Here is a 23,027-nt window from a genome sequence, read left to right on the forward strand (position 1 = left end):
TCATGCCTTTTTTGACTAAAGGTCCTAAAACTCCTCCGGTGGCCCCTTAAATGAATAACGAACCATTGAGGACAAAAGCTTAGCCCACCCCACAGGGGCTTAATAATGCACTACCCCACCTCCACAAAAAACTTTTTTTCTAAAGGCCATAATGACTATAATGTTATATTAAAATCATACCTGCAAACTCAGAAGGGCTGAAAAAGGTGACACATGTCTTCTGTGTTTTTCAGACAAAGGCAGCTACAGTCTGGTGTTAGAATCCTCTCCAGTGAAATACAGACATACTTTTACACCGTTTAGCTGTCAGCATTTTAACCGTGTTTACTCCAGCTGCTAGCTAACGCTAGGCTAACTTACCTGCTGCCAACTGTAGTGTTAACCCGTCCCGTGTGGCGATGTTTCATTTCCCTCTAACGTCCGTTGTCGGCGCATAATAGAGAAGCACAGGGATTTAAGTGGCACCTAAATAATAAATAAGGCACCGAAATCCGCGTTGCTATTCGGTCCGGTAGATAACGGTTGTTAAGGCACCGGTGCCGTATTAGCACCGGGTCTGTTTAGGTGCGATGGATAGCGTACAAACCAATAGGGTGTCAGAATGGTATATGTTTATACTTCTCATCCGACCACAATCAAATTCACTCTATCCGGATGGGATTTATCTGGATAGGTTTTTGTGTGTGTGTGTGTGTGTGTGTGTGTGTGTGTGTGTGTGTGTGTGTGTGTGTGTGTTTTTTTTTTGAACGATGACAAGCCGGAATGAAAACAAGCCACACTGAAATAGGAGTAACGAGGCTATTTTTAAAATGTAAGGAGTAGTAAGTACAGATAATTGCGTGAAAATGTAAAGAGTAGAAGTAAAAAGTATGCTGTAAAATAATTACTCCAGTAAAGTATAGATACCAAAAATTTCTACTTAAGTAAGGTAACAAAGTATTTGTACTTCATTACTTGACACCTCTGGTTTTGGTTCAAATAAACCTGTGACTAAGTGAGGAAATGTTACCCCTGCCTATCGAGTCGTGCCTGATTTAACTGGTATTTAGACGTAAACGTCCTTTCCAACTGATGCTGACAGGGTAAGATGTGATAAAAATCACATGAAAGGATGACAACGTTGATGGCTGGAAGATGTAATAGGGTACTTTCTGTATTTTTCAACCTACACCCTTTTTCCCCATGCATTGGTGTCTAAGTGAACAAAAATTTTAAATTGGTCCAGTATTGAGTAGAGATGTCGTATCGGGAAGTACTGGAGTTTATGCACCGATCCGATACCACGTAATAAAGCCTTAAAGAAAATCTACGTTAAAGTAGCTTATTTATGTTGTTTTTCCATTATAACTGACTGTCAAACTGGAGAATAAAAGAAAGTTCTGTGGCATTCATTGTTTGTGTTTGTTCATGTTTCACAAAGAGTTTAACCTGAGCCAGACAGACAACAAAGATAAAAATCATATCACATCCATACAGGGATAGTAGTATACAGTTGTTAAAACATACCAAAATATATGACACACTGGTATCGGATCGGTACTTGGTATCGGCCGATTCGCAAGTTCAGGTATTGGAATCGGTATCGGGAAGAAAAAAATGGTATCATCAGCATCAGTTATGTAGCACAGCTAAACAAGATTCAGTTGCATGTGATGATTAAAGGAGGGTAAAATGAGAGACCTAACTGCTCACAGGCTGTTTTCTCTCACAGCCTCAAGGATGCAGGGCAAGTAAACCCACTGGTCTACACTGCTCTGCCTACTTTACAGTTCCAGTTTCCTCAGCTCTCATTTCCACACTGTGCTTAGAGCTCTCTGCTGTCTTCACTCCTATCATCCTCAATCAGATGTTCTCTATCATCTTTCTCTATGAAGGATACATCTGTTATTAACCTCTTATCCTAATTGTAACCTAATATAATAAAACACACTAAGATGTTACTGTTACCTAACACATTTAAGTCAAAATGGCTAAACATAGTTTGCTTTAATTTTGATATAAGCTCACCTTGTCTCAAATCCAAAGAGGATGATGAAGGGTCTGTTGCTCCCTGCTGTGACAGTTTCTGAAACTGAGGGCCATGTGTTTCACAATGTTAACATCTACTGAATCTGACATAACTATAATGTTGACATGATATATGTATCTACCAATGAGCTAACAAGCTACCTATGACAATGATTAACCTATTATTGCTAATTATAGACATTATAGCCTATTCATTTAAAATTAAACATGTTTTAAATTAGGCTATTACAATGGTGTGTTGTATGCAAACAGCATTGTTAGTGTAGTTTATTTATTTAGCCTTTACCTCAGATTACATGTATAACCAAATTATCCTTTGAAAGTGTATGTTCTGCTTTTTATATGGGTTGTCTCAGTCCGTTTTTAGCACTAACGATCACGGAGATATTCAAGCAGTTTAGCACCATGGATTTCATTTTCTAGTTTGTAGTCACCTTTCTTTGAAAAGAAGTCAGTTACCAATTGTTTCCCCTCCTTTCGTTTTCTCTCCTCCTCTTCTCTTTCCTTTCTTTTTGATGGCATGATTTGGCTTTCTTTGAGAAATTCAACAGCAGAAGTTTGTGCTCCACCAGACGCTCAACTGAACTAACGAAAACAAAATGCGTGCAGATGGACTAAAACATTTGGCGCATTAGCAAGGGGTGGGTGAGACCTTAGATAGTCTTTTTTGAATACAAAATGTAGTCAGTCAATCAACCAAGTTATTCAGCCAATACACTAACTTTACATTTCATCTGACATGCATTATGAAATTTAATTAGGAAATGAAAATATCCAGGTGAAATAAAATATATTCCAGACTTTTCAAGGGCCCTCTCTCCCCTGGGCCCTGGTAATCAGTATCGGTTTTACCACCAGTCCGACGCCCCTGTTTCAAGTTAAGGGAAGTCCTAATGCGACAGCATATTATATTTTAGACAATATCGTTCCTTCAACTCTGTGGCAACAGTTTAGTAAAGGCTCTCTCCTCGTCTCAATGTCCCCATGCCCAAAGCCAGGTCCATTAAAAAAGTTTGGTGTGGGAGAACTTGACCTGAGTCCTAACTTCAACCCACTCTTAACACCTTTGGGATGAACTGGACTGACTGAGAGCCAGGCCTTATCGCCCAGCATCAATGTCCGACCTCACTAATGCTCTTGTGGAAGCAAAGACTGGTTCCAAAACTTCACAGAGGAGTGGCAGCTGGTATGGTTTTGAAATGAGAAGATCATCGATCACATATGGATGTGACAATAAACCAGAATTTTGTGTTTCAACTTGGCCAGAGTCTATATCCGTGACGTTCCACTTCCGGGATTGTTAAGGTGACGCCGGAAAATTCCACCGTGTGTCCTTCTTTGTCACCTTTTGCTTTCTTTGTGTTGGCGTTCTAAACTCCGGTGGATTTCTGAGGTCTATGGTTAACTGCTCCTCAGATCTCTGCAGGGTAAATCCAGACAGCTAGCTAGACTATCTGTCCAATCTGAGTCTTCTGTTGCACGACTAAAACAACCTTTGAACGTACACACGTTCCACCAAAACAAGTTCCTTCCCGAGGCTATTTTGCAGAGGCACCGTTGCTCCGTCCAGCGCATAGCCCCGCCTAAGACAATTGTGATTGGTTTAAAGAAATGCCAATAAACCAGAGCACGTTTTTCTCCCATCCCGGTCTGTCCAGTTAAATTTAGCCGAGAGAGCATCGTGAGGTGATGGTTGTTTCACAGGCAGTGACAGTTGAGTTTAGCCGACAAAAATTGAGCGTCATGCTGCAACAACCGTTAGGTATAGACACCAAGTAAAGGACCCAAACCACTGTGAGGGGCTCAAAATGTTTGCGTTTGTATTGTTTTACTACTTACACAATTATTTTAAGTATATATCATATTATTTACATGTTTTTTAATTATATTCTTAGCAGGGGACAACCCTCAGATGGGGTAGGTCCTGACCCCCCTGCGATTTACCTTAAAGAATCACTGCATCACACACTCACAGATGTATACTTTGTATTTTGGTGTTGAATTTGTCTTTCCACTTTGTGTGGGCTGAGACATTTTTATGCCCAACATCTGAAATCTTCACAAAAGGGCAGCCTACAGTGTCTCCGTGTGGAGGTGTGACACTCTTCTCAGCCAAAGCTAAAATTTGTAATTTAAGCAGAATTTTGCATTACACTCGTATATCCGTCCAAGTGTTTTGCTCAGACACACACATACGCACCACACTGACACAGATTCGCAGTCAAATCAATTGCAGACACCCCGACAGGTCTTTCAGTGATTGATTGCTAATGTCTGTATTTCAGTTCTGGGCAATCAACATGATCGGTCCAAAGCAAACAGAGGAGCCGTAGCTTTTAAAGGTCAGCAACCAGTAAGATGCCTCTTTGCTGGAGGTCAGAGCCAATCAGCTACTCCCTGGCAGCATGACTCACTGTCAGTTTTTTACGATCCTTTGCATTCCCACGTCCTCGCCGCGGCACCAACAGAACTCATAAAGTTTGGTTGGACAGAGAGGGGATTGAACACATTGTCTTTTATGGCATGGTTTTGCGAGGGACACAAAGTTAGGTGTTCAAGGTTCCCCCGTCATTTTGGCTTTCTATGCTGTCGGCCATGCTGTTTTGACGTTGGTACAATTGTCCAGTGTTTGGTTTCATCACTGTGAGAGTCAGAGAGGGGGAAAAAAGAGTGGAAAAGTAGAGAAGGCCACCATGTACCCTGAGCTCATGTCCTTCAACACGTTTGACTTTTTTAACTTCTTGTTAAACTCTGCCCCCCCGGCTACTTTTCATTGTACAGAATTTCGTTGTATTGCATACAATGACAATAAAGATCTATCTATCTACTTACACCCTACCTGTCTGTCTTGTGTCTCCCCCTTTTCTCTGCTGTCACTTTGCTTTTTTTTTGTCTCCGGTTTCTTCTGCTTGGAAAATGAGTTTGTTGTCACATTTAGGTCTGGAGGTTTTATGTTTTTTTTTGTTACCTCTCATAATGATGTCATTGCTATTAAAATATGTGGATTTACAGGCCATATAATTATCCCACTTAGATTAAACTGTTTAATGCATATTTCTAGCATCTAGCTCTAAACAAGATTCAGTTGCATGTGATGATTTTAATATCAAGGCTGTTTTTTCACAGCCTTTAAACCCCTTTTTTTTATTTTTTAATGCTGTTGACATCTTTTACATGCCCTCATAAACTGGAAACCTCCCGTTTTGTAAAGGTGTAATCTAGAATTGTATAGGATTGAGTGGACTATGGACATTCTTTTACCAACCTACTTTATCTCTCTGCTGTTCCATCTTTTAACATCAATGGTATTAACCCTTCCCATATGCACATAGGGTGTACCCCATCATATAGGTTTTTTTTTTTTCGGTTTGCTTCCTACAAACTGTTTAATGGCCTCTCATCCTTCCCCCCCCATTTTAATTCCTTTCTTCTTTCTCCTCTCTGCTCATCTTTTCTCGGTTCCCTTCCCATATCCCCATCTTTCTTTTTCTCATCATTCCTTTTTCCCATCCCCCATTTGCTATCTCCTCCATTCAGCTGTATGATCTGGGCTCCCCGGCCGACTCGCAGTCCAGCTCTCCAGGCTGCCTGACCACCGATAGCAGCTGTGTCAACATGGGCTATCCGTCCTGTGGCCACCGGGGTCGCTGTCACGGCGAGTGGGGCTCCTTCAGCTGCCAGTGTGTGCCGGGATACACAGGACACCAGTGTGAAGAGGGTAAGCCAAACTAAAAAAAATGTTTGGTAGATTCATAGTACCATCTGCAACAAAACCAGATCATCCATGTGTCCCAGAAAGATCCTTTGCTCCTTGGCTGAATACTTGCAGCAGAGACTATGTTGAGTTATGGCATGTGAAACGAAAGCATAATAGAGCTCAACAGTGTTGTTCTGGGAGTAAAAATCTAGGGCTGCAACTAACGATTATTTTAATAATCGATTAATCTGTCGATTATTTTTTCGATTAATCGATGAATCGGATAAAAAAAAGCATTAATTTACATCAACTCAATACATGCATACTTATTGTTTTAGTTAATAGTTGTGTAAAGGTAAGTAACCCAAATAGCACATACAGACAAGACAGACAGACAGACAGACACACACACACACACTTCATTAAATTATTACCATCATTGTAGTAAGTGCAAGTTAAGTTTGTTTATACACCACACACTATTATATTTGTCAACAATAACTGATATGGGACAAAGCACATAATATATACATAACAGATTGAAAAATGAATGGGCCAAAAAAAGCGAGTGAATAAAACAGTGTCTTTAGTCTTGCAAAGTATACCACCCCTGTTTTATTACTGTTATTACCGAGCTAACGCTAGCTTGTCATGCTAGTCAGCTGGATAACGAGTAAACAGCAGCACCAGAAGAGCTACTGGAGGGACGGTACGTTCCTCCCTTCAGAACGGAACAGAAGGAGGATAGTGTAGTGACTTTACCCTGCTGTTGAACTCCCTTCCTCCTCATCAAGGACTCCAACATGTTTACGTTTTAGGTGCTGACTCATCACCATGGGGCGCCCATGCCATGCCGTGTTGCTTTTGCTTATCTTGTAATTAACACGTTTTTGATTTATTTAGTGTGAAATGCTCCCACACCTTGGATGACGTCGTCGTACTGATTTCTGTGCCTCCGCCGAGTGTTTCAGAACAACGTTACGGGTCTCTCCGGTCTCTCTCCGTATTTCCTCTACCCCCGCTCTGCTCTTTTATCTTTTCTTTTGCTCCGCGCTGCGCTGCTCTGCGCTGCTCTGCGCTGCTCTGCGCTGCTCCTCTCTGCGCTCAACTCAGTTGTTTTTTTTATCTCCGCGACTAGATGGCCTAATAGTTGCGCGACACAACGAATCAATAATTAAATTCGTTGCCTTTTTTTGCCTTTTTTAGTAATCGAATTTTATCGATTTTATCAATTCGTTGTTGCAGCCCTATAAAAATCCCATTCATTTTCTCCTTAAGGATTTTGATTATTAGCCATTATGTCTAAACCATCCAAGGTAGGCTGATCACAAGCTCCGAGGTTGTGAAACGAAAGTTTCTGTTCCTGTAGAAGCTACAAGTCCATATGAAATCAACCTTGTTTTAAGAAAAACAGGTTTTATTCACAATCTACCCACACTCCTAAGCGTAACAGTGACGTCTGTTACCAAGGAAATGTTTACCCCAACCACGAACGGCTAGAATGAACTGCTACCATTGAAGTCTATGATCGTTTTTGCACACAGTCTTGTACCTTTGCCTTTTTTACCATTTTCAAAATGTTCTTTTGCGCCAAATCAAATGTTTTATGGTCACGATTCATCTTGTTGCTGGTTGGCTTGATCCCAGACGTAAAACTCTTTATATAAGCATTTAATGAAACGTCAATGGAGATACTAAACGGGGAAAATCACTTCCGGAACCAGAGTCTTTAAAAAAGTCACTGTTGAGCCCCATTGGTAGTAGCTGAGCACAGATGTTTAATGCTTGGAAAATGAGTTTGTTGTAGCACTGAAGCAAAATGGGGAGTGGCATTTAGGTCTGGAGGTTTTATGTTAAGTTAGGTAAGTAGTTAAGTTACCTGGCTATAAAAGTCATAATGATGTCATTGCTATTAAAATATGTGGATTTACAGGCCATATAATTATCCCACTTAGATTAATCACAGTTTCAGAGATGCATATTTCTAGCATCAGTTATGTAGCACAGCTAAACAAGATTCAGTTGCATGTGATGATTAAAGGAGGGTAAAATGAGAGACCTAACTGCTCACAGGCTGTTTTCTCTCACAGCCTCAAGGATGCAGGGCAAGTAAACCCACTTTTTTTATTTTGCAGTGTAAAGTGTCAGTCGTTATTGCTGTATTAATTCTAGTTGACATGACTTTATCACGAATGCCCTCATAAACATTAAGGGTGGAAACCTCCCGTTTTGTAAAGGTGTAATCTAGAATTGTATAGGATTGAGTGGACTATGGACATTCTTGGCTCTTACCAACCTACTTTATCTCCTGCTGCTGTTCCATGCCTTTCTAACATCAATGGTATACAATAACCATTTGCTTCACGGCATCCCGTATGCACATAGGGTGTACTCTATTAGTAAAGCCATGCACATATAGGTCACGCTCTTGCAGAGAGCAGCATGCAGGCCCTCGGCTGCATCCGTATTAAAGGTGCTCTAAGCGATGTCTAGGCTACATTTGTTGTCACATACAGCAAACATCTCCTCACTATCCGCTAGCTGCCTGTCCCCTGAACACACTGTAAAAAAAACGCGGTCTCCGTAGACAGCCCAGGCGCCACAAACGCCAACAAAAACAAACTGTGCCAACCTGCACCACGAACCATAACAAACAGTGTTCCTGCCAATAACCGACAAGAAGGATTTGGGGGTAGAGGTTGGGGGGTTAGTGCGCGGAAGGGAGGGGCGAGCTTGCCTCCGTTTTGTTTGACAATACATTGAACGTCAACAAGAGGTGACATATGGCCTGAAGAAAGCAGCTCCTTTTGAGCATCTCTGTGTTGACCTCATGGCAGTGGAGGCGTTGGCCTGACTGGAGCAGTTGGAAGAGACTGTTGTTGGATTGAGATGGGATCTTTAATAACCCACCTGCACCGCCCCTTGTACCCATCCTCCAGATTGAGGAGAGCACCTCTAGAGATGTTTTCTGCTGACTGCAGCACCTGCTGCCAGGCTTTACAGCCTTGTTTGGTTCTCGTCTCGTACCGCACAGAGACTCTCCCTGACAGCGCTCTCTCAAAACGAATGCATGAATGAAGGAATGCAGATGAAACACTCTCCATATTCATGAGATGATTCATATGATTGAAAAAGCAACAAGCTCTGGAGTCAATGACCAACGGGCGGCACGTGGATGATTTTGGCAACCAATCAGGCAACCTTTGAAAGAAGAAAAAGTAATGTGTATTCTTTACAGTTTTTTTCGATTGCTAGACGACAGTGAGCACAACTGGAGTCACATGTGCAAAACGCTAACTACAGTCTGCACAGCAGCAGTTCATGTGGACCAAACTCTAGTTCGTTTTTCATTGCTTGAACACAGTTTTCAAAACTCTACACACTTATCCCATGACTTTAACCACAACGTGCACAACGCTGTAGATTTACAGCACTTTGTTCAAATGCTAACACACTGCTGTCAAAACTGTTAACCACACATTCAAAACAGAATAGATTTCAGTCTGGTGCCTCAAACACTGCTGATTGCAATTTTAGCTGAACGCCTAAGCAGGTGTCTTGTTTTAGACTAGTTAGTGAACATATATGGTATTTCTACAGAGAAAGCTCAGAAAGCCTTTTTTTGTATACAAACACCAAATAAGAATGAAACAATTATATACTGTACCGTTTGAGAGAAACAGGTAAAAGAGCAAAGATACCAATATGTTCAGGTAAGATGTCTGAGGTTATGTACACAGCTATAAAAAAAAGTGAAAAACATTATATCTTTACAATAGTAAAACTGCGTTCTTACTGTTTTTCAGAAAGTAATGGAGGTGAAAGCAATAGAAACACCACATTCATTTTTATTTAGAGATGATGCAGACATCCAATGTGATGAAGAAAACTTGCCACATGATGCTGGAGAGAGGCAGGATTAGTCACACCATTCTTTGGTACTGTTATGTACCTTTAGTTTCTCTCTCTCTCTCTCTCTCTCTCTCTTCCCCCTCATTTCCTGTCATATCTCTGTTTGTTATAAAAGAAGAGCCCCTTCATGTTTGTTTTGAACTTGCCCTATACCTAGATTGTGCCTGCAGATGCCCGAGCTGAAGTGTTTTTACACCTGATATCAAATTGCATTTCTGGCATTCACATTAAATATGGATGTGTTCCAAAAAAAAAAAAAAAAAAAAAAAAAAAGAAAACTATTCCTGGCCTGTGCTGTAGTAATATTGAAATCCTCCATGGTACACACAGTTACGTTCCACCTCACTTAGCTGGCATTCAGATGGAAATAAATGAAAAACATGATGATGAAATATGATCCAGGGAGTCCAGTTAGAGTCCATCCATGAGTTTGGAAGTGCGTCAGACACCACAACACTGCACAGCGGTTTATAATATAATGAGGAAGAATTCTTCTTTTTTGGAAAGTTATCACATTTTGTCTTTCATTGTGACAATTACAAGGTAAACAGCAGAAATATGCTTTCACATTACAAGTTATACTGCAGCCATACTCATCAAATAGTATCCTACAGTCCATTGTTTACATTATGTTACCATCCAAAGCAGAGATACAAGGGGTCCAGGACCCTTAGCGGGTCTTTAGAGTTAATGCAGGGGGGCTCCAAGGTAATATGTCTGAAAATATACATAAACATGAGTCCAACATATTGTTAGCAAAGTTAAATAGGCCTATTTGTGATTTGTGAATTTTCACAACATTGATGGCAAGCTTATAGGCCTGTAAGTAAGGTAGCCACTAAGGTAGCCATCCACAGATACATTTAATCATGAGGATTCACTGTACTACATGTGTATGTAGTGGGGGGGCCCTGCTCTCTCTCTCTTTCAGCTAAGGGTCCTTGGCTTAAAAGACGTTGAAGACCCATGATCTAAAACCCACTACTGGCTCCTCACTGGATAAAATATTCATTAGATCTGTTGCTATCTCTGCGTTCTATTCCTCAAGATGCATGGTAATATCAGGAAGAAAGAGCATCCGCAACAAATAAAGAAAACCGCTCAGAATGAAAATACTTTTTTTGTATGTCTCAGTTGCCTCAAAAATTCAACCAGGGATTTAATAAATTCCCTCATTTCACTACCGAAAAATGCATCACCAGTGTCTTCTGTACTGAACAACCTATCTATCTAAGAAAGGTAAGAGCATTAGTTCCAAATTTATGGTATGATTTTATATCCACAAAAATACCACACAAACAGCTCTAAGGTCTTGATAAACACAGCAGTAAAACACAAGATGGAGGTTTGAGACGACATAGCTGATGTGTTGCATATTGTATTCCTAGGAGTAACCAAAAATTTGTGATTTGACAGTGCAGTTGCATGGAAGAGAGACAAAGAGGGAGAGGTATGGATGTGATAGACGGATGAAAATTTATATTGCACATGCTATGAGATGGAAGAATGGCTTTGAAAACATTTTAGGTGTGCTTGGTTTCGTCTGCCTGGCAATCCACTTCTGGGAACATGGGCCTAAGAAAGAGCCATGCATAACCCCAGCTAAGGCATACATATTCTATCACGTGTATTTTGCATATTTTGTCCTGCTACCAGCTGTCTGCATCAGGGGGGGGGATTTAGGGACTTGTGAAACCGATTCTTTCAATGTAAAGTGAGGTTCCCTCTGGAATGCAGCATCTAATTGGATAAAATGTTACATGTTGCATTTCAAACTTTAATTGTGTTTATTCTCAATAGTAGCACTATCAGACTGACGTGTGTGTGTGTGTGTGTGTGTGTGTGTGTGTGTGTGTGTGTGTGTGTGTGTGTGTGTACCAACACCAGAGGTCCCAGAGTATTCCTTTGAAGGACACAGTCAGGCACACTTCCAGCTGGCGTCCCCGCTGCCGGCCCGGAGGACATGGGTTCAAGCCCTGGTTCGAACCCGCAAACACAGCAGCATCATCCTAAACCTGATCTCGAAGGAGCAGAGTGAATACCTACGGCTAGAGGTAAGAGTGCTGTGTGTGTGTGTGTGTGTGTGTGTGTGGGGGAGTAGACTCTGATAGAAGAGTTTTGGTTGTGTGCGAAAACAAAACTCTGTTTTTTGCATATTTTTCAATATATGCCTGTTCCATCCTGCCAAGTAACAGCAGTCGTATTCTTCAATCATAAACTGCACTTACAATACATAGTGTTACATAGTGTTTCTATCGCTGTCGTGTCACCTATTGAGCAGCCAGGTTGTAAACGGGGAAAAAAAGCAATTGAACACCGACACACCTGAGCAAGCTGCAGATATGTTCCCCAAATGTCCCTGTCAAAGTCATTTAAGCTGACATGGTTTATCACATTGTAGTGCATAAATAGGCTGAAGAACATACCGCGTAGCTGTTAATAATAATAATAAAGGCATATTTTCCTCTTTTCTGAACAGGCCCAGATAGCGTTGGTTAACATTTTTAGTCTGTCCCTCTGCAAGTCAACAAGTATGCTAGGCTAACTGGCTTTTACTACTGAATGTTGTTTCAACACCTGTCATTGGAAGCTCCTTCGTACACAGTGCTGTGTTCGTTCCACATTATAGAAAAGAAGGGGTGTAGCTAGCTCGATTCCCTGCCCGAACCCGATTGGGCTCGACCTGGGCTGTAATTTCTTAGAATTCTCCCGGACTTGAATTGGGTCAGGGTCGCTGTTATGATTTTTGACGTAAAATATAAGAAATATAATAGTTTGTGTGAAGTCATGAACAATGTATGGGCTGTGTACCGCTGTGTGACACCAATATTCTGGATATCTACTTAATCTACACGCATGGATCAAAAAGCCCTTTGTTAGAGCGGGGCGTAACACTCACAATGGAAATGTGTGTTTTTTTTTTAATAGGGCTCAAGCCTAAAACTGCTGCCGTGATTCGGGCTTGGACAGAAACTATGCAACTTCATTAGGGTCAGGGCTGATTTCTTGGTCCCGATCATACATAGCTCTAGCTAGCGTTAGCATTCTGATGGCAAGACTATCAAAAACTCACAGCAATGAGTAGTCCTTTAACAAACAATTGGCCAGCTTTAATTAGTTGGAAGGTAATTTTCTGGCCAATGTCCACCTGATCTGACTGTGTGTATAGAAATGTCCACCAGCTCCACGTCCGGAGCGTGTCTTTTCTCAGCTCTGCTATCTTTTTGCCTTGCCTTTTCTACTTTCTCTTCTCTAAATCGACTATCCTATGTCTGTTGGCTGTTGACTGACTAAGCCATAACACAACCAGAATGCAACACAGCCGGATCCTGATCCTGATCCTGATCCAACTCCGTACTTACACCGATGTTCTCATGTTACTTTTGGAAACAAAGCTACTCTGTGCATTTAACAAAATGGTGAACTATTCCTTCAAAGTTTTGATATGTGTTTTATTATCCTATATTTTACATAATAATCTACTCCCATAATAATCTACTCCAATGTACCATAAATATGCACCCAGTTTAAAGTGATGTCAGGCTTTAGTATAATGCATTGTCTAGATTTATAGTCGAAGAAAATAGTGCTTCCTATATGGTGTATTAGCAGTACACATGATTTAGATTGACATTGAAAGCACACTGCCTGGACTGAATACATTTACCGTATTATTTGGTTATTTGTCTTGAAGGCTTCATTTCTCCCACTCTTATTTTCCTCTGGTTGCTGTGCTCACACTTGACTTGCTCTCTCATATTTGTGTATTTGCTGGCTTCCCCTCTCTTTTTTTTCTTTTTCTTTTTCCTTTTTTTTCATGCTTTCCACCCCTGACTTACTCTCTGGGATCATGGCAAGACCTTCCCGGTCCTTTCCTCTCACCCAAGCTGCAACCACAGTTACTGTTTGAACATCACTCTCTGAAAGGATGATGATTATCCATACTACAGCTGCTGTTACAGTACAACCTCTCCTCTGATCCCTGTCCTCCATCTGTCTTTCTTTCCTATCCACCCATTTCCTCTTAAATGTCATACTGCTCCTTCAGCACAGCCACATGAGGAGTGGGTTCACATCATTTATCCACTATAAATAGGGCATTTATTCATGGGAGCAGACAGCATGAAAATGTGTGTAATCTTATGAAACAAAAAAAAAAAACCTCAGTAGAACATTGGAAACCATGCAATGTTCTTTGACAGAAATATACCCATATTGCTTTCTCGGATTATGTTTTCCACTGTAATAGTTCTGTTTGCTTTTAATCAAAGGAAGGAATTAGTATGCGTTACTCTTGGCTGGCTGCAAACTCACAATGTGAGGAGCTCTTTGTTTCGGCTTTTTGTGTGTGACTTGCTTTCCAACAACATGGTTAGTTAAAGATGTTACATCTCTTTGTTGTAAGCTACTTTCCTCCATCCCTGGATTAGCATTTTGTGTGTGTTTGTTTTATTCTGTTGTTATACTCCCTATGTGGAGGAAATCTTTTCGCAAGAATGGATATATTAGAAAGATTCTCCTAAATTGAGGCTTTTTGTTGCTCTTTAACCCTACAAGTGGTTAGTTAGGTGTTTGCTTTGATTAATTGTTGATTTTTAAAAAGACAGCACAATAATCAAAATCAACGTAAATGTGCTTGGATTAGCTTAACTTCACAGGCATTACGATCTAACTCCAAAATATTTGAACATTGTTGAGTATTGAAGCACGGAAGTTCATGGTAATCCTTTTGGAAGCGTATATGCAATTAGTAAGTTTAAAGGTCCACTAGCTTTCAGGGCTTTCAGCCACACCTCAAATACATTTTTCCCAAAGATGGTTTCTGTCATCTAAGGTAGTTCTTATCATCTCTGATGTTTGTTCAAGTGTTCATTTTTCCAAGAAGGTTTGTATTAGTTATTAGATGCTACAAAAAAAGGGGTAAAATGCCATGATTGACTTTGGCCAATCATAGGTCATTTCAGAGAGACAGAGCGATGCTATTGGCTGCTCTGGCATTGCAGATGAGCATGCACATTTCCCTTCAGTGAAAGTTCTGCTTACCATAGCCAAAGGATCAGGGCTGCAGCTAATCCAAGGCTAAACAAAACAAACTTTATTCAAAATAGTCACATAAACACATTACAATGTAGTAACATTTTATCCAGCCATTAAAGTGTATATTTCAACCTCCCACTATGTGCTCCCTGACAGATGTGGCAACAAGAGCAGCGGCAACAATTAGGTGAATCGAACCATCACTACTTATTACACTGAAAATTACAGACTGATTGACTGACTGTATTGTAGAGGTTTTCTTTAAGATCTGAAGAATGGTGATGTTCAAAATGTAAGACTAGACAGTGGGAGGTCCTGTCAAGTAGAGTAATGGTGCAGTTTCATGGTGTGTTGCTGGCGACCAGGTTTGACAAGGCTGAGATGCCATTATTGCTTATCAGCTCAGTCAAGCTGCACTCTTTTTGTTCTGTTGGCCCAAGGTTTTTTTCTGTCCAGTTTCTTGACCCCATTTTCCCCATGCATTGGTGTCTAAGTGAATAACGTGAACAAAGGTCTTTGAAATTGGTCCAGTATTGAATGAAAACGCTCTAACTGGCTGCCGCGAACCGGGCTGCAATGTAATTCTATAGGACAAATCTACATTGTCAATTTCCGTCCATTAAATGTGGACTTTTTTGCCACTGTCGGGCTCAGACTGTTCCAAGTGTCTGACAACATTATGGAAAGGATCCCTACCGCAATAGAAGAGGGTTAGGTTTTTGTTTAACCAGTAACCGCTCCGGAATTTCCATCCCCAAACTCCCCAGACCCCATTTAAATATTGATACTTTTACATGTGTGTCTACATGTAACCAAACCAGTGTTTCTTGGAACAGTGGAAAGACGTCAGTGGCAAATTCAAGCACTTTTTGTGGATGTAATTGCCCATTAACAATTCCTTGCAGCTTGTTTCGCCGCTGCAGACTGCAGCAGTCTTGCTTAATGCTGGACCAATTTAAAAAAATTGTTCTCTGTGATGGTTTCCAGGGATTAAAGGACCCAAACGCAGGGAGAAGGCAGGCAGAAGGTTGAACACGGGGATTTATTGACCAAAAACACAAAAATAACCAAGGGAGTCCTGAGGCTTCAACAGACATGAAACAATACAAAAACCAAGACAAAAAGGAATCCAAAGATCAAAGGGATCCAAAGAAAAAGTACCAGGCTAAAACACGCTGAAAAACACACAACTGACAGGACCAGAGGCCTGTACTACGAAGCAAGATCAACATGGCCTGGATTTCTTTCAGTTACTCGGCTTCACCAAACCTAACAACCGCGGTCCCGCATAACCTGTATCACGGCGCTGGTTAACCACTAGTTCAGTAAACCCAGGGTTTCCCAATCCAGTGGCACGTGCATTCACATAAAAGAGGCGGTGTTTGCACAGCATGACCAATCGCAAACATCTACCAGAGCCGCATATTTTACATAAGAAGAGCAAATCGTGATTCTCAATTGACGCCGTTATCAATTGAGTATTGGTCAGTAGGCGGTGCTTTTACACCAGTTGATCTCTAATCTCCAACATAACCTGGTCCCGACCAGGTTAGCTGTTCAGCATAAGTTACCATGGCGATTGAACCCGGTAACAACTGATCCACCTTTGTGATACAGAAAATCCTGGGTTGAACCTGAAGTTAGCTCGTTAACGCCAAATTCTGCTTCGTATTACAGGCCTCTGGACACGAACAGACACAAACGGATACAAAACGATCTGACAAGAAACAAGGAAAACACAAGGGCTATATACACTGGGTAATGAGGTAACGAGGGGCAGGTGACACAGCAGGTGAAACACATTAGGAGAGACAGGGTAATCAACAAAGGCGGGAAAACACAGGAAGTAAAACTAGACATGACAAGACAGAAAACAGTACTATCAAAATAAAATAGGAAACAGAAATACACAATCCACAGAACACAAGTCAAAACAGGAACACAAAATGAACATAATAATACACAGTGAACAGAATACACAAAACAGGATAAATTCACACAACAGAACAGAAAAATACAGAATAAATATACAAGACAGACAGACAGCAACAGGAATATACAAACAGGCAACCAAAATGTCCATAACCGCAACAGTTCTCATCAGCCCTTAGACATAAAAAGTTACCCTTTAACTGTAGTTTAATTTATCAGTTTCTGCACATTGTAGGCAGGAGATAGAGTGCACAATAAACATTATATTGTTAGATTATTTATTAAACATTGGAGAATATTATTAAAAAGTACAAAATGAACATTATTATTAAGAACTATTTTGAGATTATTATTCAACCATCTTGAAACTTGAAAATGTCATGTCTTGTGTTTGAACTTTATTTGTATCTGACCTTTCTGAGATCAGGTTTACAATGTACTTCACAGTTATGACATAATAATATAAACACAGAAGATTAAAAAGGCTAAACCTTAGTGGCACATGCAGAGAAGAAAGCATTATGGGAAAAAGTCTGGACTCGTAGTATCTTGACAATACTACAGGTTAATAAGTTCTGTAAAGGCAGCAATGCATGCTTTTTAGCCGTCTTCTTCAGTGTGTTACCTCACAGTGAGAGGGACCAATATTTTTGCAGCCATGTTCAGCGATGAATCATCAGCCAATTAATATGTACACACCATCAGGAAGAGCTTTACGCATTTTGCATAAACACAGTAACAACAAATGATGTTATAAGCAAGACAGTTTTACTTTTCACAGTTGATGTTGATGCATAATTCTCAACACCACATCTGCGGTAATTGGCAGTATTCATTACTCAGTGGTCACTTTATTAGGTACACCTGTAGAGTACAATCTATTGCAATTCAATGCACCAGCTTTGCTGTAAACTCTACCTTTACAAAGTTTATTATGTTCAGTTTTTGTTGACATTGTCAGAAAGGTGTAAATGAAATAAGTTAAAGGTGGTGTTGTAATGGACTACTTAATATTATTATCATTATTATTATTATTATTAATGTCCTTTCCATTTACATACATGCGGGGCTCAGCATATTGTAAACACCTCTGAATATAATGCAGTCCTGTACAACACCATCACCAGACGCTACAGTATGATTGCAGTGCTTAAACATAAAATTGTGTTAAAACCATAAACATTATAGGCAGCATAAAAACAGCCTTTAAGTCAGCACAGTTGTATTGGATTGCATGAGATAGATTTTTCTGTCCCCAGAGTCAGAACTAAACAGGGAGAAGCAGCATTAAGTTTTTATGCTCCACATATCTGGAACAAACTCCCAGAAAACTGCTGGTCTGCCGCAACTCTCACTTCTTTTAAATCAAGGCTGAAGACCTTTCTTTCTGATGCAGCCTTTCTTTAAATAATTGTTAATTTATTATACTGCACTAGAACTTTTATTCTTGTATTTTTTTACCGGTCTTTTTCTGGGATTTGTGGTGTTATTTTGTGTCTCTGGTGCTTCCACATGCATATAAACTTTGAAAAAATGCTGCTCTATGCTGTTTTGAGTGAGATACGGTTTCTGAATGTGTCCTCCCTTCAGTCTCTGGGCAAGCTTTCAAAATCTGCACTGCTTTCTACGTAACTAGCCGAGACGAGGGGCCTAAGGGGCTAACCGTTAGCATGCTAGCGCTAGCATGCTAGCTCGTTCTCAATGGCACAACACTGCTACAACACACACAAATTCACCCTAATCTACAAAATAAATTGTATAGAACTACTTCCATGTCCCTGTTCTGCAGGTATTCCACGCAAAGTTGGAAGTACGCCCTCGTCTCCCGGCTAATCCTGCCTTGTACAGGCCGAAGTTGGAGAAACAGCTAGCTAGCTTGTGTAGTCCTTACCTAGCTACTGCGCATGTGCGACTGACAACAGAGATGTTACAGAAGTTAAGAGGTCTCACTCTGTAGCTAAAACAGAAACCTGACAGAGTGTGAAAGGAGGAACTGCAGCAATGTGCAGTACAACAAAAATATGGTGTTTTTTGAAAATTAAACCATGTAAACCTATTCTGATATAATCTCAAATTACAATTATGAACCTGAAAATTAGCATAATATGGCCACTTTAACTGTTCTTTAATGTTTGATGTAAAGCACTATTTGAATTGCCTTGTTGCTGAAATGTGCTATGCAAATAAAACTGCCTTGCCTTGCCTAGATTGTACCTAATAAAGTGGCCACTGAGTGTAACTGAAGCAGGACACAGCCTGATCTCGTACACTACATTTTCCAAATGTTGCAGGGGGCTGGGCTCAGGTAGGATCTGGGGGGCGACAGCATCAACCTGCGCCTCCACCACTCATCACACAGTTCCTGGGATGCTCCTCACTATGCAGGGGAAAATATGCAGCTCGGGAAATGGTGTGTCACAGGCCAACACTGGGGTTAGGAGTGACAAGAACCACCCTTATGATATTGTTAAGGGTGCATGCCATACATATGCACACAGTAACTACCTTTGGAAAACTTAGTTTTGGGTACCAACAGTATTTGCCCTTTAGCCTGGTCCTACCAGACTCTGGTCCATTTCATTTGTACAGAGAGTCTGGCCACTCTCCATTGACAAGTGTTAACTTCCTTGAAGGCGGGTACTCTGTTGAAGTTTAAAACAATCGGATCTGCCCAGAGCCACTCTGGATCTGTCATAACCAATCGCTAACGTTAGGTCGTGATGTATGTCATGCGCATGCGCAACAAGAGGAAAGACCAACAACTATCAGCTTATATTTGGCATTAGCATTGCTAGCGTTAGCCTTAGCCAACACTTTTACCACTAACGGAGCGAGCTGGAAAATCTAACTTCCCAAACCCCGTGGGGAGCGAACGGACCGAATGGCTTCGTTCGCATCTTTCTAGCGCATGTCCTCAACGTCATTTTTCTCAGCCACTCCCTCTGTTCGCTGATTGGACTGCCAAATATTTGGCTAGAGAAAACCCAAGAATATACCGCAAACCCAGACGGAGTACTGAAGGGAAATTAAAATTGAATGGAAGTACGTAGGAGGGCGGAGCCAGGCTATTTGCCCTTGCCACTTAAATTCCAAATCAAGGAAAAAAGCTAAAGGGGATAGCGATTAATGGTCATGGGCATCATGACTTTTACTATAAAGAGTAAAAGTCAATAACAATCAAAGGTGTCTACACAACGGCTGTTGCATGTTTGTTTCTTCCAACCAACAGTAGCATGCTTACTGTTGCATGTTTGTTTCTTCCAACCAACAGTAGCAAGCCAGGGCTACTGCTTGGCTAGAGTTGATGACTACGAATGCACTGATTAAAATAAGCCATTAAAATCGCGCTGGGATAGAAGTCACTTTGCTATTTTACTGCTTCATTAGGTTCACTCTGTACGGCTCATTTGTTTTTACAAGGCAGATTACCTTGACTGGGGAATGACAAACAAATATTTTGCAGAATGACAAACAGGACAAAAAGTAGCCAGTGCACAGCAGGTCAATTGAACATGCAAAAAAATGTGTCTGCAGGTAAGCATACTATTCACAAAATATGAAGAGTAAAAGTTCTCTGTAATAAAGGAAATACATAATGATCTTGAACGAACATTGTCTCAGTTTTCCTTGTATTTGGCACCAAATTGCGAAGTTCTTTCCAGGAAACTAGGAAAGTATTCTTACATTATGGGAAACTTTCCTTTAAAAGGTCTTTTCGCCAATGTCCAATGGCATGAAGATTTCACTTTGAGGTTTTTTAACATTAATATGAGTTCCCCCAGCCTGCCTATGGTCCTCCAGTGGCTAGAAATGGTGATAGGTGTAAACCGAGCCCTGGGTATCCTGCTCTGCCTTTGAGAAAATGAAAGCTCAGATGGGCCGATCTGGAATCTCCTCCTTATGAGGTCATAAGGAGCAAGGTTACCTCCCCTATTTCTGCTCAAGGCCTCACTCCCACCCAGGGGACCACTAAGGTCTATATAAAAGGGACTTCAGATACAGTATTAGGGGACCACGAAGGTCTATATAAAAGAGACTTCAGATACAGTATTAGGGGACCACTAAGGTCTATATAAAAGAGACTTCAGATACAGAATTAGGGGACCACTAAGGTCTATATAAAAGAGACTTCAGATACAGTATCAGGGGACCACGAAGGTCTATATAAAAGCATCCAAAGAGCACCATGTCATGGGACCTTTAACAAACATGGTAGTTTCAGGTTTTTTAAACAAAGTATTTACCATAAATTACACTCATCTGGCTCAAGGCTGGTAAGAATTGAAAGCAATTCCATTTCCCCAACAGCGTATGTTTTTTTTTATAATGACCAAATCAATATCAAGTCTCTCAATCAGAAGACTGCAGGTCATATCTCTAGAGGTGGGAGAATGTGTGGGGATTATTGCTAGTAATGAGCATAGAGTACGGTTTCATTTCCCAAGTATAATTTAAGGTGAAGGAAAAATCCATAAGCCAGTTCTATATGCACATAATCAGTGATAGCATTCCCATTATTTAATCATGAGATGAGGGTAGATTAACACATCTGCGCCACATGTCTGCGAGGCTGCAGCATCGCCAGCAGCCTGCCATGGGAAGCCAAACTGTCCCTGCAGTGGGACTATTTACACAAAGATGGAGTCACACACCTTCATACACACCTAGTGTATGCTGCTTCTGCAAACACACACACACACACACACACATACACACCCGTGAACCTATTTGCTCACACACCACCCAGGGAGTGACGCGGGAGCCAAATTGATCTGCTCCGTTCAGCTTTAATTGGGGGTAAAATCAGGTGGCTGGGAGTGTGTCTGGTTAAAAAGCACTGCCCCAGCGGATTCTAAATATAATTAATACTTCATCACAGAGCCTTGAAATGAGCCACGGTTCTCCAACTAAACAACCTCAGAGCCATCCAGCACTTTACCCAGCTGCTTTATTGGGGGGGAGAAGAAGCGAGTGAAGGGAGGCACGGATGGAAAATGGAAAGATAGGTGGAGGAGAGGGGCTTGATGTGTTGGAGAGTAATGGAAGAAAAAGAGACAGGGAAATTGGAAGTGAGGTATGGAAGAGAGCTGACAAGTAATGGTTGGTTTGTCTTTTTTTTTTTTTATCAAAGTTCTCCCTCAACAAACTTGCTTTGTCTTTATTATGTCAAGAAGGAGTGGGAGTGTTAATGGTAGCCACCCACTTCTCCTTTCTCCTCACATTTCTCTCTCTCTCTCTCTCTCTCTCTCTCTCTGTTTCTCTGCCCTTCTCATCTTAGTCCTCTGTTTATGTGGCAGCAGTGGCAGAGAAAGATGGAGGGGAGAAAATTATGCTCAGTGGGACACTTGGAGGAAACTGTTTGAAATTTAAATGAGGACGACCCACCCACCACCCTATTCCTCAAATGGACTCTCTCTCTCTCTCTCTCTCTCTCTCTCTCTCTCTCTCTCTCTCTCTCTCTCTCACACACACACACACACACACACACACACACACACACACACACACAGAAAAACACAGGCTCCTGGATTTGTTTTAAATATTGCTCTGTGATAAACATGTGATTAGCATCACACCCAAGCAAAATGGAACCGTTTTCAACCAATGATCTGAGAGCAGAGGGAAACAGCTTGTTTCAAACATGTTGTTTTTTTCCCCTTATTCTCACTTCTCATCCATAAATGCTTTCTCTCATTTTTTTTTTTTTTCCCTTTCCCCACATTCTTTCCTCTCGCCACCGACAGCAGGGCATATTTGCACAAGTCAACCGATTGCGAGTTAAAATGTCAGCTGTACCACTTTACTAGAGCAGTGCCTCATTTAAAATTTATTTCAGGCCATAGCAACAGCATAAATGACAACTAGCTTTTCCCCCAGTGCTTTGTGATCATATTATGGTAATACGTGTTGCTACTGCTTAGCGGACAGAACTTTGGGTTGTTGGAGGTCAGCTAGAAGCTTTATTATGTTGTTTTTATGGTTTCATATTATTATTATATTTCTTCTAATTGTTGAAATGCCAGTTTACTATATGGGTCTTTTTCATTTTCCCTATGTTTGCTAATCTCCAGGGAGTTGATCTGCCTTACTAGCCAAATTGGCCTATTGATTCAGTCTTTTACCAACCGAGTAAAATCTTTTCTTTCTCCTGATCCCCATTAGCTTTAAAACCTTAGACTTGGACTCGAGTCACTTCAACACATGTCCCCGTTTGCCCTCAGTGGTATCTTGCCATGTACATGTAGATAGTTTTGAAGATTGAAGATCTTCAGCCACTATCACAAAATCAAAGAAGATGAATGTCTTTTTGTGTCACTCAAAGCATCAAAACCAGATATTTGGCACATTGGGTGCATCGTTCTGCTCCAAGACAGACAGACAGCAGTTGCAGTTTGGAAGAAAATTGTTTCTAGTTCATTGT

At 40.9% G+C, this 23,027-nt stretch overlaps 1 protein-coding gene across 1 annotated transcript in view; it reads left to right on the forward strand.

Moving 5' to 3' along the window:
• si:ch211-186j3.6 (neural-cadherin) overlaps window positions 1-23,027 on the forward strand; it is a 256,960-nt gene that overhangs the window by 214,538 nt on the left and 19,395 nt on the right. The window contains exons 31-32 of the mRNA XM_028580890.1: window positions 5,566-5,746; window positions 11,525-11,691. Coding sequence (XP_028436691.1) covers window positions 5,566-5,746; window positions 11,525-11,691 — 348 coding nt within the window. The remainder of the gene's footprint in view (window positions 1-5,565; window positions 5,747-11,524; window positions 11,692-23,027) is intronic.

The sequence above is a fragment of the Perca flavescens genome, chromosome 1 (assembly GCF_004354835.1).
Source record: "Perca flavescens isolate YP-PL-M2 chromosome 1, PFLA_1.0, whole genome shotgun sequence".
Taxonomy (NCBI): Eukaryota; Metazoa; Chordata; class Actinopteri; order Perciformes; family Percidae; genus Perca; species Perca flavescens.